The 18,333-nt window shown below is 40.2% G+C and overlaps 1 protein-coding gene across 4 annotated transcripts in view; it reads right to left on the bottom strand.

The window, feature by feature from the left end:
• Positions 1-5,791: 5,791 nt before the first annotated feature.
• LOC308404416 (syncytin-A-like) overlaps positions 5,792-18,333 on the bottom strand; it is a 213,214-nt gene continuing 200,672 nt past the window's right edge. The window contains exons 1-2 of one of the 4 annotated variants that reach the window (XM_080894447.1): positions 13,740-13,763; positions 5,792-13,287 (exon numbers count right to left, since the gene is read on the bottom strand). In XM_080894447.1, coding sequence (XP_080750573.1) covers positions 6,881-8,215 — 1,335 coding nt within the window. In that variant the 5' untranslated portion in view covers positions 8,216-13,287; positions 13,740-13,763 and the 3' untranslated portion in view covers positions 5,792-6,880. Of the gene's footprint in view, positions 13,707-13,739; positions 13,764-18,333 lie in introns of those variants that run through there. The other 3 variants (XM_080894449.1, XM_080894448.1, XM_080894450.1) reach the window with 3 other exon arrangements.

Below are 18,333 nucleotides of genomic sequence, written 5' to 3'. Positions count from 1 at the left end.
GTTACTTCCATGTTCCCGTGCTGTCAAACTCAATATAATGACATCATTACTCTAGTCCAATCATTTTCTGGCCCTCCTTCTGCGAGCTAATCAGCCTCTGTTCGGTACTTTATAGTTTATTGCTCCTCTGTCACTCCGTCTTTCACACTCATTCATTCATGCAGCCAGCCTCCACCCTATCTACACCATACCCCGGTCACTCAGGCCCATTCAAGCCTACATCTTTAGCTTCACAACCACCAGTGGGTATAGACTCTGGGGGGTCCTGTCCTAGCTGCTATCTCTGCTGAGATTCCATTCTGTTACGATGGGTTGCTGGAGTCTAATCAGCAGATAACACTATTGAATTTTCTATCTCAATAAATCGTGTTCACTATTTTCCAAATGAGCTCTTCTTATTGAAATATATTATAAGTTCAGGGTCTGTCTAAATTCACTCCTCAACAGGATTTGATTAATAGCTTCCTATCCTCAGCATGTTGTAAGTACACCCTGTGCCTCAAATTTAATAATGTGCTCTTTTGTGCTCTAGCAGAAATAATATAAATATAAATAATCTTATATTTTCGTTACTATTCACCACACTTAGCTTGCAGTGATTTTATGTGCATTTACTGCTTTTTTTCAAATCCTTTCAAAATGTCTCAAATATGAGACAATAGGGTCTGAAAGCAGTTTGCTATTATTTGATTCCTAGAGAACGTCTGAAATGTCTTACTCACTAGCAAATAATACCAAATGATGTGTTGTTGAGTGCATTGTGGCCCTATGGCAGTTTATTTTTGAGGACAACGTCGAGGCCAATGACATATTTCACAATTTCAATGGAAGGGATCTGAAACAAAATTTAAGTTTCTATGTGAAATGTGGCCTTGTACTGTGAAACATGATAATTCACATGATGCAGACTTTTACTACTACATGCCAAGGTTTTACCAGCCAACAACACTGAATTTTATATAAAGGTACTTATTATACATTAAAAATCTATTCAAATCAAAACTACAGATTTATTCAAGTAACACTGTATTTTTATGTTTTTGTGTGCAAGTTGCACTTGGCATCAAATAATGTCAAATTTTAATCTGGGAAGTATAATAGAAGTATTTAAACATGTACTACTTAACCTCCTAGGACCTGGCGTCCACATATGTGGACATCACATTTTGGGTTATTTAGACCAAAATATTCCATTTTTCTCTACAGGGGCCTGATATCCACTTACGAGGACATTATACTGCCACTGTTTTATCAAAATTTAAAACGAATGTCTTCATATGTGGCTCTCATTTTTCTTAGAAACAAAAATAGAGTAAAAAAAATCTGGTGATTCTTTGTTTTTACATTCATTGGGTCCCAATATCCCGAAATATCAAAGAGAAATTAAAAATGCATGCCATGGAAGAGTTCGGGTCTTAGGAGGTTAAGTAAGGTACAAGTGCATCAAAACAGTCTCAGTTAGTTAATTCTCACCACTCTTAAAACCATTCATTGGGACTTTCCTGTAAGTATATGTTTTTTCTTATATATCATATTGTGGGAATGCTAAAGCAAAAACGGCAAAGTGCAGTCAAAGAGATTCAGCAGCTACAGGTAGGACAGCAGATCTGTACTTTCACTTTGCCTTTGTTCTCTCTTTCATGCAGTGCCTTGCTGTAAAACCCACTGCTAGTGACTGATCATTTCTTTTGACTGCCGTTTGGGTGGAGTGGGTTTTACACTAATGGCAGGGTGAGCTGCTTCTCCGCGTAGCAAAAGTGACCCAAAGGGTGCGCGTGTGTGTTTATGTGTGTGTTGTGGATGCAAAACACATAGTAAAGAGCTGTTTACGACCGAGCTAAGGTTGAAAGTGGCAATATACAGTGGGGCAAAAAAGTATTTAGTCAGCCACCGATTGTGCAAGTTCCCCCACTTAAAATGATGACAGAGGTCAGTAATTTGCACCAGAGGTACACTTCAACTGTGAGAGACAGAATGTGAAAAAAAATCCATGAATCCACATGGTAGGATTTGTAAAGAATTTATTCGTAAATCAGGGTGGAAAATAAGTATTTGGTCAATAACAAAAATACAACTCAATACTTTGTAACATAACCTTTGTTGGCAATAACAGAGGTCAAACGTTTACTATAGGTCTTTACCAGGTTTGCACACACAGTAGCTGGTATTTTGGCCCATTCCTCCATGCAGATCTTCTCGAGAGCAGTGATGTTTTGGGGCTGTCGCCGAGCAACACGGACTTTCAACTCCCGCCACAGATTTTCTATGGGGTCGAGGTCTGGAGACTGGCTAGGCCACTCCAGGACTTTCAAATGCTTCTTACGGAGCCACTCCTTTGTTGCCCGGGCGGTGTGTTTTGGATCATTGTCATGTTGGAAGACCCAGCCTCGTTTCATCTTCAAAGTTCTCACTGATGGAAGGAGGTTTTGGCTCAAAATCTCACGATACATGGCCCCATTCATTCTGTCCTTAACACGGATCAGTCGTCCTGTCCCCTTGGCAGAAAAACAGCCCCATAGCATGATGTTTCCACCCCCATGCTTCACAGTAGGTATGGTGTTCTTGGGATGCAACTCAGTATTCTTCTTCCTCCAAACACGACGAGTTGAGTTTATACCAAAAAGTTCTACTTTGGTTTCATCTGACCACATGACATTCTCCCAATCCTCTGCTGTATCATCCATGTGCTCTCTGGCAAACTTCAGACGGGCCTGGACATGCACTGGCTTCAGCAGCGGAACACGTCTGGCACTGCGGGATTTGATTCCCTGCCGTTGTAGTGTGTTACTGATGGTGACCTTTGTTACTTTGGTCCCAGCTCTCTGCAGGTCATTCACCAGGTCCCCCCGTGTGGTTCTGGGATCTTTGCTCACCGTTCTCATGATCATTTTGACCCCACGGGATGAGATCTTGCGTGGAGCCCCAGATCGAGGGAGATTATCAGTGGTCTTGTATGTCTTCCATTTTCTGATGATTGCTCCCACAGTTGATTTTTTCACACCAAGCTGCTTGCCTATTGTAGATTCACTCTTCCCAGTCTGGTGCAGGTCTACAATACTTTTCCTGGTGTCCTTCGAAAGCTCTTCGGTCTTGGCCATGGCGGAGTTTGGAGTCTGACTGTTTGAGGCTGTGGACAGGTGTCTTTTATACAGATGATGAGTTCAAACAGGTGCCATTCATACAGGTAACGAGTGGGGGACAGAAAAGCTTCTTACACAAGACGTTACAGGTCTGTGAGAGCCAGAGATTTTCCTTGTTTGAGGTGACCAAATACTTATTTTCCACCCTGATTTACGAATAAATTCTTTACAAATCCTACCATGTGGATTCATGGATTTTTTTTTCACATTCTGTCTCTCACAGTTGAAGTGTACCTCTGGTGCAAATTACTGACCTCTGTCATCATTTTAAGTGGGGGAACTTGCACAATCGGTGGCTGACTAAATACTTTTTTGCCCCACTGTAAATCCATCCCCGTTACCATAACATTTGTACATTGACCTTTTTAAAAACTGTGATTATAGAAACTGTTAAAATTAACTCAGTGTGCTCTTTTACGCTTCAGCTTTATCTGACCCAGGTGAGTCAAATGTAAAGTTCATGCATTTTTATATAAAATCTGAGTCTATTCAAAAGGGCAAAAAGTAAAATATGCACTCAATTTAAAAAAAAAAAAAGGGGGGGGGGGGGGGGGGGGGACAGTCTGAGTCCTGTACCACAGTTTGTAGGACACGTCTTGCTTGTCACATTCGCAAAGTAAAAGTTCATAGTTCAACTTACTTGCAGGTCACCGTTACAGCAGTGAAATGAGGTTACAGACATCCTGAGCAGCAAACTTATCATCATCCAATGTGTCTCGTTCTCTATCACTGAGCTCTGATGTTAAGGGCTTCTCATTTAGGCCGGCGTGCCGACCATTTAGCTAAATCAAAAAGTGCCAGCTCTCTTTCAGACAGGCTGACTAATTGGGCTGCCATTAAAACCCAGACTAGCGCTGCTCTCACTGCCAGAGGAGTGATAGAAACATGAAATGATGGTGAGAGAGAGAGACAAAGTGTCATCTGGTAATAAACATGTGACTTGCAAAGCAGCGAGTACGCTGTGTCCTGAGACTGAAAGCTTGCCTGAGAGCCACTAAGTATGTGTATAAGAGAAGGAGTCAATGTAAGATGGAGAAAGAGCAGTGAGAGTGAGGCGATGGGAGACAAAGAAAGAAGTGGCAGAGGAGAAAGTCTTCATGACATAAAACAGAAAGCTTGATCAATGGATCCCTCAGTCACCTCGTTAATAAAGACCAGTGCTTTTATTAGGCGTATAGCCTTGCAATATTTATACCATGAATATTTCAGAGTCCCCGGCAGGAGCCCAGACATGGAGCGCTGCCTTTCTGCAGAGAAGACAGAGTCACAGCTTTCGCTTTCCACCCCAGACACCCGGAGGAAAATAGTTAAGGTCCTTCATCATACTTTCTTTTTTCACGGTAAAACATTAAAAAGTTAAAACCCATGCTAAGTCTGAGGAAGCAGGACAACATGGGGTAAGAAGACAGAAAAGTTCATCTAAAATATGGTAAATAAAAAGCAATAAGTATAAGTTTATTTAAAGGAAAAAGAAAAAGTACAGTATTAAGTTTGATTGAGATAGTTTCTTTTTGTTGCCCCATCCAGGTTTTCATCCCTGTAGGATCAACCAGCAGCTCTGCCTTGATTAGGAGAAGCAAATATTTAATCCTCTTTGAAAAGGCGCCTACAGATACAGACAGGGTGTGCTTGATGCTCAAGGAAACTTTTAAAACATTTAGTCAACAAAAATATCAACTGATACAATATTCAACTGTGGAAAATATAAATACACCCATTTCTCCTAAAGCTAATACTGTCATCAGTAAAAATAACTTCCTTTGCACATCTTGTATCGTTGCTTAGCAGTCTCTGACAGCAGCTGCAATTTTGGAATACTCTGAAATTTCTTCAGCTGAAAAATATTTGAGGGTCTTTTTTTGCATGCACTCTCCATTTGAAATCCAAATGCAACATTTCAATTGAAATCGAAATCATAATGTTCAATCGTACTTTGCATTTAGTACTGAGTTTCATTCCTGACAACCTGAATAATGCTTTTTACCTGCACCAGTGTCTAATGTTACTTTGACCAAACAACTTTATCTGGAACATTCAATATGTTCATTGGCTACCACTGGGATTATTTTATCTAGAGAATGAATTGCATCAAATTATTTGATTTCTTACATCCTTTGCCAGACTCAAAGTCATCCACAATCTTTTCTTTTGAAAGCCTTTAGAGTTCTTTAAGTCTCGGTCTGGTGACGCTACTCACTTTGATGGCAAAGAGAACACCAAATCCTAGTTCTCAGAAGGATTAAGACACTCCCTAAGAAGTTTCTAATCACTGTCATCTAATCTGACCCTTGATTCTAATGTTAGAGGTTTGAAGGTATGAAGGAGTGTACTTACTTTCTCTAAAGATGAATGAAACCCTCTCCTGACATAATATTCACAATATTATTCTCAATCACAGGACACCTGACCCTAAAAGGATCAAAGGACAAGTCTCGTCCAATTTGAAGAGCTTCAAGGGTCATTAGCCCTGACACACAATGTGCCTAACCATACAAAAAAAATGCAGTGCTGACAGTAGCATGATGCAACAGTAATTAGCTTCATAGTTCACATTCTCTAATTAAAGCTTCTACCATGTAGGAAGTATCAAAGAAATGTTACAAGTCAGACATAAGAACAACATATAAAACTGTAAACATGTTGAGGGAAAACTCTGTAAAAAACCCAGGAGAAATAAAGACACAATGAGACAAAGTTACTTTCTTTATCAAACGTGTACACGGGTGAGCTGCTAAGAACAACTCACACCATGCACAGTGGCTTGGTAATTTTTATAGGAAAGACAGTGAGAACAGGATAAGAAAATACAAAACAAATAAAATAAACAACTCCATATGTGGCGCTAGTCTCGTCAGCAGAGAGCTGGGAGAAGGCTGTGAGAGATAAAACAATCTAAAACAATATGTCCCAAAACAGTATGTCTTTGCTGAGAAAGTCTAAAAAGATAATTCTAAACTAATCTAACCATAGACAAAAGGGCATGCTTGCACATTTAAAAGAAGGTAAAGAAACATAGAAACATTTTTCCTGTAACATTCCCTCCTGTTTTAACTTATTTTAAATGTATACAACAATTGTCTGTGAAGGTTATTTATTAAGTATCTTAAGCAATTTTTAAATTTTCAAAATGTCAGCATAGCAGAAATGGCAGTCATTTGGTCTAAAGAATAAAACAAAAGAAAATAATAAAAAGAAAAACATAGTAAATGAAAATCATAGTAAATGAAATAACAAGTGGAATAAACAAGAAAAAATAATAAAACTAAAACTACAAAAAATAAAGGATAAAAACCTTATATTTTAAAACGAAAACTTACAAAAAATAAAAGGATGAAAAGTAAAATGAAAACTTTATATTTAAAAATGATGAAAACCTAATATGTAAAATGAAAACTTCAAAAAATACAAGGATGAAAACCTTATATTATAAAATGAAAACTTCAAAAAATACAAGCATGAAACCTTATACTTAAAACGATGCAAACCTTAAATTGAAAACTTTATATGTAAAATAATGAAAACTTCATATTTAAAATGGAAACTTTATGTTTAAAACTGAAGACTTCAAAAAAATAAAAGCATGAAAACGTTATATTTAAAATGAAAAACTTTATGTTTAAAAGTCAAGACTTCAAAAAAAAAAAAATAAAAGCATGAAAACTTGCATAACCTACTAATGTTTTAATCAGTGCATGATCACTTGACAAGTCATTTTTAATCACCACGTCATTTATTAGCAGCTAGTACAAGTTCTCCTCTAACAGAATTGCAACGGGATGTTGTTCTTCTTCAGGCACGGCAACATAAGCAGTCATTGTAGTTGTTATCATCTGTGAAATCATTACTCTTAGACATGGCAACACACACAACACTAATATGAGCAGTGCTATCATGATGAGACCTAGAAGGAAAAATGGCTTTGCTACAGCAGCCAGCCATGAACCGCTGAACAGCCAGCTTTGTGCTGTAGCTGCTCCAGGTGTGTGTTCAGTGACATATTTTTGCAGAGCGGTCAAATTCTGCAAAGCTTCATAAATGTCTCCTCCAGTTTCGTATCCATCAGGGATAAAAGTGCAACATGTTTCCCCGATCAGCTTGCAAACTCCTCCTTGTGATGCTGTTAGCAGGTCTAGTGTCAGTCTGTTCTGCAGCACCATCGTTCTGATGGCCTGCTGTTCTCCTGCTAAGGCGGTTCCCAGGGTCTTAGTCAAGTTGATGTGTCGTAGCAGAGCATATCGGTTGATTTCCACATGATCCCGCACCTCGGCAACTCCAATGCCGGGGATCAAGCTCTGTAAGAATTTCACTCCTCCTCCCCAGATGCGAAACTCTCCCGGCACTCCAGTGTCCACGGTAATGCCGAAAGAATTGGGGGAGGCGATGTCCACTTCACGTCTCTGCCGGCTGCTTGGGTGATGTGCAACACTTTGCATGAAGAAAACGTGATCTGATAATTCCACCAGGGCGCACAGACCTCCCCAACCTTCAGGGAGTGACAGATAAGCCTTGTTGCCACATAGGAAGTACCAGTCAGCCAAAACTCTGGTTCCTCTGCTGCTGGGTGCCGTCCGTGCACATCCTGTCTGGTACTGAGTCTTTGTTTGTAGTGGCATTCGGTAGCTGTAGTCGGAGCGACAGTTTAGGCCCATCAGCGTCGTGTTACTGGCACAGGTGGCGTTGATTGAACAGGCCATACACTTCCTCTCGTTCCTTGGTGGGCAGAAAGTGTATATGTGCTTACATAGGTGAGTAGGCAGCTCCCCCACTGCCCGCGAGCCATTGTTCATCACACATACTGGCAGTTGTGATGCGTTCAGTTTGTTCAGTAGAATTACATCAGGCAGCGGGTCTGAGACTTGGGGCCAGGTCAGTAGGTATGTCTGTCCGGAACAGTTCACATTTGTGAGTGATGATGACCTCCAGGTTGCTTTCGCTGGGATGCTGTAGTTGGCTTTGGACCAAACCGTAGCCTGGATGTGTTGCCAGGCCCAACAGGCACCAACTGCGATCTTCAGGTATGCTGTACGGCCACAGGCCAGACGTCTGCGAGGATAGGGGCATATGGGTACATGCATAGCAGTCAGTTTTGTTATTCAAGTGAGCTGTAGTGTTCATAAACTGCCACCAGAAGTTAGTGGCGTAGCCATGGGGAAACTTGGTGTACTTTCCTTTGTCATACAGTGTCTGCCTTTTCTCCATATAGCGTGACTTGTTGTCCCTCACGGAAGCAAAGGTGAGGAGCCCGGCCATGGTCAGGGCCGCTGCAGTTGATAAGAGCCACCACCTCATGACGACGGGACACACCCTCCTGTCGCGAGTAGACCCCCCGGCCAGGAAAGCTGACCCCTCCACCGGGCGAGATCACAACAAGTAGGCAAGCCTGCCGTCAGCTGTGTTTAGATGGCTTCACTGACTCGCCTGCAGTGACTCTGATGGACCCAGGATGGTCGTTCCGCAATTTTGCAAGCGGTCGGTGTAGTGAGGAGGACTTGGTATGGCCCCTCCCACCTGGGTGTGCTCCAGTTTTTCCTTTGGAGCACCTTGATCAGAACCCAGTCACCGGGCTTTAGTCTGCAAGACACTGGAGAAACATCATCAGGTTGTTGATTATGTACAATGATCTCTTTGTTTTCTAACAGCTTAGACATCCATTCTGCTAATGTGTTTTCTCTGATTGACTGGTAATAGGCAGTGGAAACGGCCTGCCATGAATGATTTCAAATGGAGTTAGTTTATGGGAGCCTTGTGTTAAGCGCATCCACATTTTCACTAAACCCAAACATTCAGGCCACGGCCTTCCTGTTTCTGCCATGCATTTCCTGAGCCTTTGTTTTATAGTGCCGTTAGTTCTCTCTACAAGGCCTGCGCTCTGAGGGTGATAAGCACAGTGGTGTTTTATGCTGAAACCGAGTGCTTCAGAGACCTTAGTGATGACATCATTTACAAAATGAGTGCCGTTGTCTGACCGTATCAAAGCTGGGATGCCATATGTGGGTATGAAGTGATTGCACAGGCACTTTGCTACTGAAATTGCATCTGCCTTTTTCACTGGATAGATTTCCGGCCACTTTGAGAACACGTCTATAACCACTAGGGCGTATTTTGACCCTTGACATTCGCTTAGTTCAATAAAATCCATATGAATTGTGTGAAAAGGATGAGGCGGAGTTGGAAAACGGCCTCTTTGTGGTCGCAGGTTACCCTGAGCATTATATTTTTGACACGTCATGCATGTTCTGACAAATTGTTTTGCTGAGGTTTCAAAATTTACAGTGTAGAATTTACAGTGTAGAAATGAGAGTATTGTGTAGAATTTACAGTGTAGAAATGAGAGTTGACAATACTGGTCAGTCCCCCCGTTGACAAATGCGTACAGCCATGAGTCACTAATGCCGCCATTTTGTGGAGGAATTTTGGCAACACTGGCTTGCCATAACACATCATTAAGTCGTTTGTCAGAACTGCACCGTGTTTTAGCCATTTTGCCTGCTCTGCTGTGCTTGCTGCTTTTTGTTCATTTTTCAACACATCCAGTGGAATCTGATGTGTGTTTACTGCCATCAATGTGATGTTTGCCTGTTGTGCCGCCTATTTTGCTGCTCTGTCAGCAAAATTGTTGCCTGTAGTAATGAAAGAGTCAGTAGGCGTTGTAAGAGGTTGGCATGCTGGTTTGCCAGTTGGTGTAATCATTCCTCTGGTTTTCCAGATTTTTTGCAAAATGATGCACAGCAGAGAAAACATACTGGCTGTCTATATAAATGGTTATTTGTTTATCTTTGTGTATTTCACATGCGCAACAATCTCGTGTGAAGTGACCTTCCTCTCCACGGTTCTAGCAGGCGTTGTCTCTATGTTATCTGCTGTTTCTGCGTGGCTGTCTGCGGCCTTGGTGTTTGTGACTTTGCTCGCCTCTCTGTTCCTGATAGCCACCTGCGAATTAGTGTTTTAGTCTGTTGTCAACAGTCAGCCTTATTTTTAAGTTACAGAATGCTTCTCCCTTTTTTTGGTTTTTGTTTTTTTTGTTTGGGAGAATAGATGCAACTCTACATTTTCACTTAAGGCAGTTTTAGATAATTTCTAGTTCTTCAAACAATGCATGGATCTCACACATTTCAAACTTTCAAGTTAGGGTTGTTTCCCATTTATACAAATATATATATTTAACTTTGCATTGCTCATAGCTCACAGCTCTAAACCTAGGCATTTTTCAATCATATGCCTAATCACTATGTGTCACTGTGATTCTCAAGTATGGTCACAAGTTCGTTTAAATTCGTTTCCAAAACCAACAAAATAATCAAACAAAAACAAAAAACATAAACGTGTCAGGACACAAAAGAAAAAGAGGAAAAAAAAAATGCTGCCACCCGTACAAGGCAGAAGTCTGCATATGTTGGCTTTTAATAGCATGCAGCTTGTAACATACTAGACTAATGTGCCTGTGTTAATTCAGCTCCATATTATTGTGTGAAGTTTCACTGGGTTGGGAGTGGTTTTGTGTGTGTCACATTTTTGGTGAGCCAATGGCTGGAATGAGGTTGGACTAATTAGAGGCAGGTGTACTTGATTGCACTGATACACTGGTCTACTTATAGCCCACACTACAACCACTGCTGTTTTGTTTTGTCTCTCTGTGCAGGTATGTAATGTGATGAAATCAGATATGATTGGGATGGATTGGTTTTGCGCTATGAATTTTATATTAAGTGTGTCGTTTTGTCTCTCTGTGCAGTCCAGGGCCTATTATATGCCACAGCCTAAAGGCAGCAGAGTTGCAGAGGCTTGAGTGACCACTGACTATATGCTTGCAGGGTGGTGGGTCTCCAAGGACAACTTCTAACCCTGTTAAAGGCAACATGTGGAGTGCAACTTGGCTGTGTGGCATAGCTGGCTCTGGCCTTGGGACTGTGTGTTTTTATACAATTCTTAAGTGGGACACTGGACTGTTTTATCTTTTATCTCTTGATATATTTTTCGTCAATAAATTATCTTTTAGAATTTTATTGACTGACATCTTTTTGCCCATGACTGAAACGGTTGGTCAGACCTAGAGTCTTTCTTTGGGCAGAATAGCAGCTTCTGCTCTAAAAGAAACAAATAAATAAAAAGAAAAGAAAATGTGGAACATGCTCATCAGCTTAGCAGTGTCTACATATTTAATTCAGCTTCTCAATCCTGTAGTTTTAGCTGTTGTCTACAGGGTTTTGCTTATAGAGCACACCTATAATAACAACCAATATCTCAGCAATGTGTCATTCTAGGATGATAAGTTTCAAGCTGGTCAAGTGCCTCTATGCACTTCATTAGTTTAGTTATTCTCTGTATTGTCTTCATCTCACATGTCATTACACTGAGTTTCAGCAAACCTTAAGCTTGATGCAGACTACTGCTTAACAATTATCCACCTCACATCATAACCGATTAAGGTGCCTCTTCATATTAATATTATGTCATTGTTAATATTATCCTCTTTGTCTTATATGACAGCAATAGCATATTATAATATTTTATCAGTGTGTACCACTATACTACTACTGAGCCAATTTGATAGTTAGGATCATCTTATTCAGCAAACAGATAATTTTGAATTCATCCAATCTGCGGTCACATTTGTTCTCTCTATTGCATGGCGGACCAGGCAGGTCTATTATAATATATTATTTATATTTTATTTTGTATCCATCAAGGGCTTCAGATGACCTGCAGAATCATCCTTTTCCCAAGGTGGAGACAGTTACCTTTTCACACACTGTCCTTGGCTGAACAGTGACACAGCCTTAATATACTTTATTTATGTTATTAAAATATTTTCGTGTGAATTATTTGCTTTATATTCATTTTATACATTGTGGGCATGGTCATCATGCCAACTGTGTTTCATTGATAATATCACTTTACAGGTTGTTATCCTTGCTATTATTAATTTCAAATACTCTAAAGATAATTTCTACTGTAATTTTCCCTTTGTTCATCTTTATTTCGTACTTTTTATATTTATATCTACTCAGTGGGGTCTGTTTTCAACCCTTTTAAACTACTTCAAACTACTTTGATCTCTAGTTTTCACTTAATAAGGGATTATTAAGTTCTTCCTGATATGGGTGGTGCTGCAGATGCGGCTGCAGGAATGAGTGATGGCTTTCTAAAAGGGTTGTGGGAACTGCACAGTGTCTCGTCTTCTGGTTTTACTAAACTGGCAGTTGAGTTCTATTCTTCTGACTGTTTATATTTTGTTTTCTTAAATCTCTCAGTTTACAGACACTGTTTTTTTCCGGCGTCTGGACTTTTCTTTTCTCACCACTGCTCGTCAGCAGGAGTGAGTTTTAATTTCACTTGCTTGATTACCCATCTTATTTATGTATTTACTTATTTTTTGTTTAAGTAATACACAATACAGCTGCTATCACCTTCGCTGGTATTAGAGACGAGAGTGGTTGGTCACGCCCTTCTACTTTCAGACTATTTCCAAAAGCGGTGTGAACTTTACGAGACGGAACTCGACCGTTCTCTCAACTCACCAGCACGTCAGTGAATAGCAGTAAAAGAAAAACACAGTAGGAGCAGCTCAGTCTCTTATTGGACCGTGAAAAGTCAGCTTGCTCCGTTAGTTACAACAATACACACATACATTCACATTCACACTTATTCGCGCGATCGGAACCCTTATAATAAGGGGAGCTGCCAGTCTTTCTGTAGACGAGCTACTTATTCCCTTGACCCAGCTGGGGGAGCTACTCAGAGCTCCAAACCTAACCCACAAGAGTGGGGAGCTTCCAGTCGACGAGCTCCAAGCTACCAGCCGACGAGCTACTTTAAACCCACAGAAGTGGGGAGCTTCCAGTCGCGACGAGCTACTTTCGCTATTTTAAATTCCCTGAATTTAAAATACGCTTTTACGCAAGATTGTGTCAGTGTGTCTGTATCTACCTGGTCAGTGTCGCCGGGTCTGGTCCACCTCGATCGGGCCCCACCACCGTGGGTCGCTTTCTAAGAACGTTGGCCAAGACTCGAATTTAACGCCCTTGGTCTTTGACCACACACCTAGTGTGTGGGCTGTCGACAGACGAGCAACGTGGACTGGTCACGGAGATGGGACACGATGGAGGCGCTCCGGCTCCGAAGGACCAAGAAATGTTGAGGGAAAACTCTGTAAAAAACCCAGGAGAAATAAAGACACAATGAGACAAAGTTACTTTCTTTATCAAACGTGTACACGGGTGAGCTGCTAAGAACAACTCACACCATGCACAGTGGCTTGGTAATTTTTATAGGAAAGACAGTGAGAACAGGATAAGAAAATACAAAACAAATAAAATAAACAACTCCATATGTGGCGCTAGTCTCGTCAGCAGAGAGCTGGGAGAAGGCTGTGAGAGATAAAACAATCTAAAACAATATGTCCCAAAACAGTATGTCTTTGCTGAGAAAGTCTAAAAAGATAATTCTAAACTAATCTAACCATAGACAAAAGGGCATGCTTGCACATTTAAAAGAAGGTAAAGAAACATAGAAACATTTTTCCTGTAACAAAACACATTGACATAAAAGTGCATGTCTCAGACACTAAACTTAAAGTTTTGTGACCCTGCAGTGGCTCACAGTGTCAACAAGCAAGGCCAAGCTCCCTTTCAAGCTCCCTATCTTCCTTCCCTATGCTGCCAGAGCTCGATTATTTGGATTTGTCCTGAACAAAGCCTTGGCTCACACCCTCCTTCTTATCTCGCATTCCTGTGGAGGCATCTGGACAGCAAAGAGAGTAAAGACACCATCATCTCATCCAGATTCAGAAGTCGTTTAGGCTTTTGTTTTAGATGTCCACATCCAGTTTTTCTTTTTACCTCCTAATGCAGGATTATTGCTGGCATGTGAACATTATTAGTGGTGCTTTGATTGTAATATAATGCTGCTATTCACCATGTTTGTAAAAGAAAAGAGGTACTATCAGTTATTTGTGCAGCATACACCCTTACTTTATCCAGACCATGTCCTATCACTCCTATTTGACAATGAGACTAGGGCTGTGCGATATGACCAAATCCCGATATAAGACATCTATCATCCCGATGACGTATAAATCACAAAAATTAAAACTTTTCTGTAAATTCTGTGAATCTCAGGCAGCTCGACTTGCGTGAAGTGTTTTCAGCTAGGCGCTGCGTACCTGGAGTTATGACTTTTAACCGATACATTAAACGATACATTTTTAGACATAAGTTGTAACGGCCGCCGTTTTCTTTGTGAATATTTATTACACGGCGTGCTGCGGGGAAAAGCCTGTTCTAATGTTTGAGTCTGAGGTTTATTTTTTGGCACCTAACGCCTCTTTTTGCATACTCTTTCACGGGATTTAGTTTATTTTGAAAAGGATCTTGAGCTTTATTGTGAAAGGTTAATATGCAAAACAAACAAGCGGACGGCGGAGCCATGCCATTGTTTTACCGTCGTGGTTGCTAACGACAACGAGTAAAAACAGTTGCTTGTCTGTCCATAGTGAGGTCATACTAAACATAAGAAAAAGACAGAACTTTAAGAAATTAATATAGCCACTACAGTGACCATCAAAACGATGAAAAAATATTGCCGTAAACAGTTTATTTTGCGACACCACGAAACAAACGATAGCGTAAAATGAAACGATAGACGTTTTTATATCGTCATCCGATATATATCGTTATATCAAACAGCCCTAAATGAGACCATCATAAACCTCAAACAGGCTGATGATCTCATAGATCTTGGTTAGGCATTTACTGCCGGTATGAAAGTCGGTGTGGCCTCTAGTTGACTGTACAATAACAATAGAAAGGACAAAGAGAAGGAAGCTTTGAAGGCTTTCTGTTTTCTCAATCCACATTTTCTGAAGCAGGAAAGACATTTTCTTTCTTAGCTCCTCCAGGCTATTAAACATGGCCCCACCAGTGTCATTTTCAGGTCATTCCACATATTCTAGTGTGAGTCTTTTCCACCCGGGTTTCTTTATGATTTTATGTATTCTTAAAATACGCAGAACTATGAGTTGATCGTATTATAGTGCAGTCCTGCCTTAAACAGCTTAGCAACAAGTACAGTTTTACTAATAAACCACATGAGGAGAATAACATTGGTTATCTTTTAACAGCACAATGTTCTGCTTGTTACTTTGTATGCTATATGTGTCACCTACACCAGGGATGCCAAACTCATTTTATATCACAGGCAACATACAGCCCACTTTATGTTATGGCATGAAGTGGGCCAGAGCGTTGAAACTTTAATTTCCATCAGTGTAAAAAGTTTCACTATGCATTTAATGAGTTATCTTAATATAAGACAAAGAAGAGCAATTTCCACATTACGTTTTTCTACATGGTAAAGAAATGCTGCTCTAGTAAATGAAAGAAATCTGCCTCTGAACTTTGGTTGGAAAAAGTATTGTTCAAAATCACAAAAATGTATAACTGAATTACATTGGTGTGTTGTGAATGACCATGAGGGAGGTTTTTATGGGCAGGAAAAACTAAAACCTTTAAAAATACTGTTAAAATTCCAAAATTTATGCTCTCTGGATGGCTTTTGAAAACATGACAGTGGGCCGGAATGAAGTCTTTGCCATGCTGATTCTGATCTAAACACTGTAGACTCTGCTCATGATTGACCCCGATGAACAAAACAGAGTCCAAGACGTCACCCAACAAATTTCCTAATCAAGAATCAGGACACTCAAAAAATGTTCAACCCAAAGGAAACCACTGGTGATGTGGTTTCCTTTTGGCTGGACACTCTGTTAGGTCTCATGTTCATACCCCAAGGTCACAGGGCAGGTACACATTCCATTGAGTACTTAAAAAAGTACATTATTACAGCCATCATCCACTCAACAGAGGTTTTACTTGTTACACAAAGGTTCACTCATCTCATTTTAAAGACTATTGCACATTAATTCTTCCTTAGTCGGCCAGATTTTGCATGCATGTTTCTAATTAACTCAGGTGACTTATTATCATTACATTGCCTTTCTCTTTCTAAAGTGTAGAAAATGCCCTGAAGATAATCGTGAGGAAAAATAGGCTTATGCAAGGTTTCTTATCTCAGTCTTTATGCAGATTAACCAAAAGCTTTTTGAGGGTTTGCGGTAAATGGACTGTGGTTAGGGTGAGAGCACTTGCGAGTCCCACGGCCAATCTGTGGCCGCTCCTTCACCTCCCTCTCATCTTCATGCAACTCCTCTCTCCCTCTTCATTCTCTACAGACCCAGGAACAACCTACAAGGCTGACCGCTTCACTTAGATCCGAGTCCTTTGAGGACCAAGTGCCATTTAAGGCTCAAATGGACGTATGTAACAATCTCTCCAACTTAGTTCTTCCTTTATCTCCTTCCTTCCCAATTTCTCTTCATTAATCTAGTCTCTCACTTTCTCTGTACCCACCTTTTCCTCCTTCACCTCTTTCACTCCCTTTCACTCTCCCTGTGGACCGTTTCAGGCCTGTTTAGGTATGCATCATCAAGTGCACATTTAGAGGTGTCAGAGAATTGATTGTTCCTCCTTCGCCTTCATCTCCTTGGCTTGTACTCACATCTCCCTCTCCCCTGCAAAAGTCAGACTCCCCCAATTTTTTTTTTTTCATTTATCGCTCTCGTTTCCCAGAATCCCCTGGGGCGTGACAGTCACTGCTGACATCTGTGACACCTTCCACAATCTTATTTCCCAGAGAAATGAGCTGATGTGTGTCTATGTACTTAACTGTGTATTATTGTGAGCTTGTGTTTATGTGCGTGTTGCAGAGTTTATATTAAGTGATCTGTATGTTTGTGTGCATGCCTGAGAGCCACTTCATTTAAATGCACATGCATGGCTGGACATCCTTGTTTTGTTTGCATAGTGATGTATTGCCCAATGTGTGTACATGCGTGTGCATTCTTTGCGGGTTTACATTAAACAGATGTACTTGTGCTTGTGCAGTATTTGAGTGTGTTGCTTAAGGATATATGCTGCATCTGATGGATTAGTAATGTTTGAGCTGCATTTCCTTTTGTCTTTTCATACTTTCTTCTAGGTTTGAAAAGAGTAAACTGAAAACACGGTGTTTTTGCGGAGAAGAGCTGGATCTGCGTCTTCTGCTGTTCAAACAGTTTAAAACAGAGGGTTGGCTTGACAGTAGCAGTATATCACTAGAGCGTAAGATCCAGTCCTTCAAGTGACTGTGCACTCACTTCCAAAATGCAGATGTCCATTTTTATTTCATCACGTTCACGCACAGTGCATATACTTGTAATTCTCAATTTACTGCGTGGAATAAATTTCCATTATCTCCCAACCTCAGCCTCTTCCTCATTTAATTGCTTTGTGTTGGAGATGAAGGCACAATTAGTTTTAGGAGAGAAAAAAGGAGAAAAGAAATACAAATTGGACATTTTAGAAAATAAATGTCTACAACGTACAGTACCTGCTATTTTGTGATTTTGAAATCTTGCTTATTTATGACAATAATTCTGCTGATTATCCCAAAGTGTAATTTAAAAATCATTATAAAAACATTGTTCTCATTAAAGAGAAGAGATGTGGTGACGGAGCTGCAAGAACTAAGTTAGAGCAAGAGATATAAATCGTTTAATCACATTTATTCAGTGTAAGCCCACCTTCAGTGCCTGTAATAATCCATCTTTAAATAAACTATGAGAGATCGAACCATGAAGCAGATCTTTAGACAATGATGGATGTTTTTAATAGACACGTTTCTTTCTGTCTGTCTGTCCGCAGCACATCTTTTATCTGCCGGTCGTACGAGGTGCCCCATTCTCTTCTGTCAGAGCTGTCGTTGACTCACAGGCTTATCTTCTTTTCAACTTAGTCTAAGCTGTAGAATTTAAAATCAACTATACTTTGTCTTTTAGTACTGTTCTTCATTGCTGCTGTGCTTATAATATAATTTTTTTATCTATGTAAAAGGTGTGACATTCATTTTAGGGCAAATATAGCAGAATTTCCTGTGACACACACTGGACTTTCTGGACTTTGTTTTTGCACAACACTGGTCACTATATTCTTCATTTCCGGTTAATACTTGTACAGCTGCTGTTATTGTGTATATATTTATTTAGATTTAGATTTCTTCATACATTCTTATATAGTTCTATATTGTGTATTGTGTATTTTGTTGTACAGTTATTTTATTTTCAACTTTAATTTATATATTTTATCTTATTCTTCCCAGT

This window comes from Rhamphochromis sp. 'chilingali' (genome assembly GCF_963969265.1).
Source record: "Rhamphochromis sp. 'chilingali' genome assembly, chromosome: 10".
Lineage (NCBI taxonomy): Eukaryota > Metazoa > Chordata > Actinopteri > Cichliformes > Cichlidae > Rhamphochromis > Rhamphochromis sp. 'chilingali'.
Note: the sequence above shows the minus strand (reverse complement) of the source record. Positions and strands in the feature narration are given on the sequence as shown.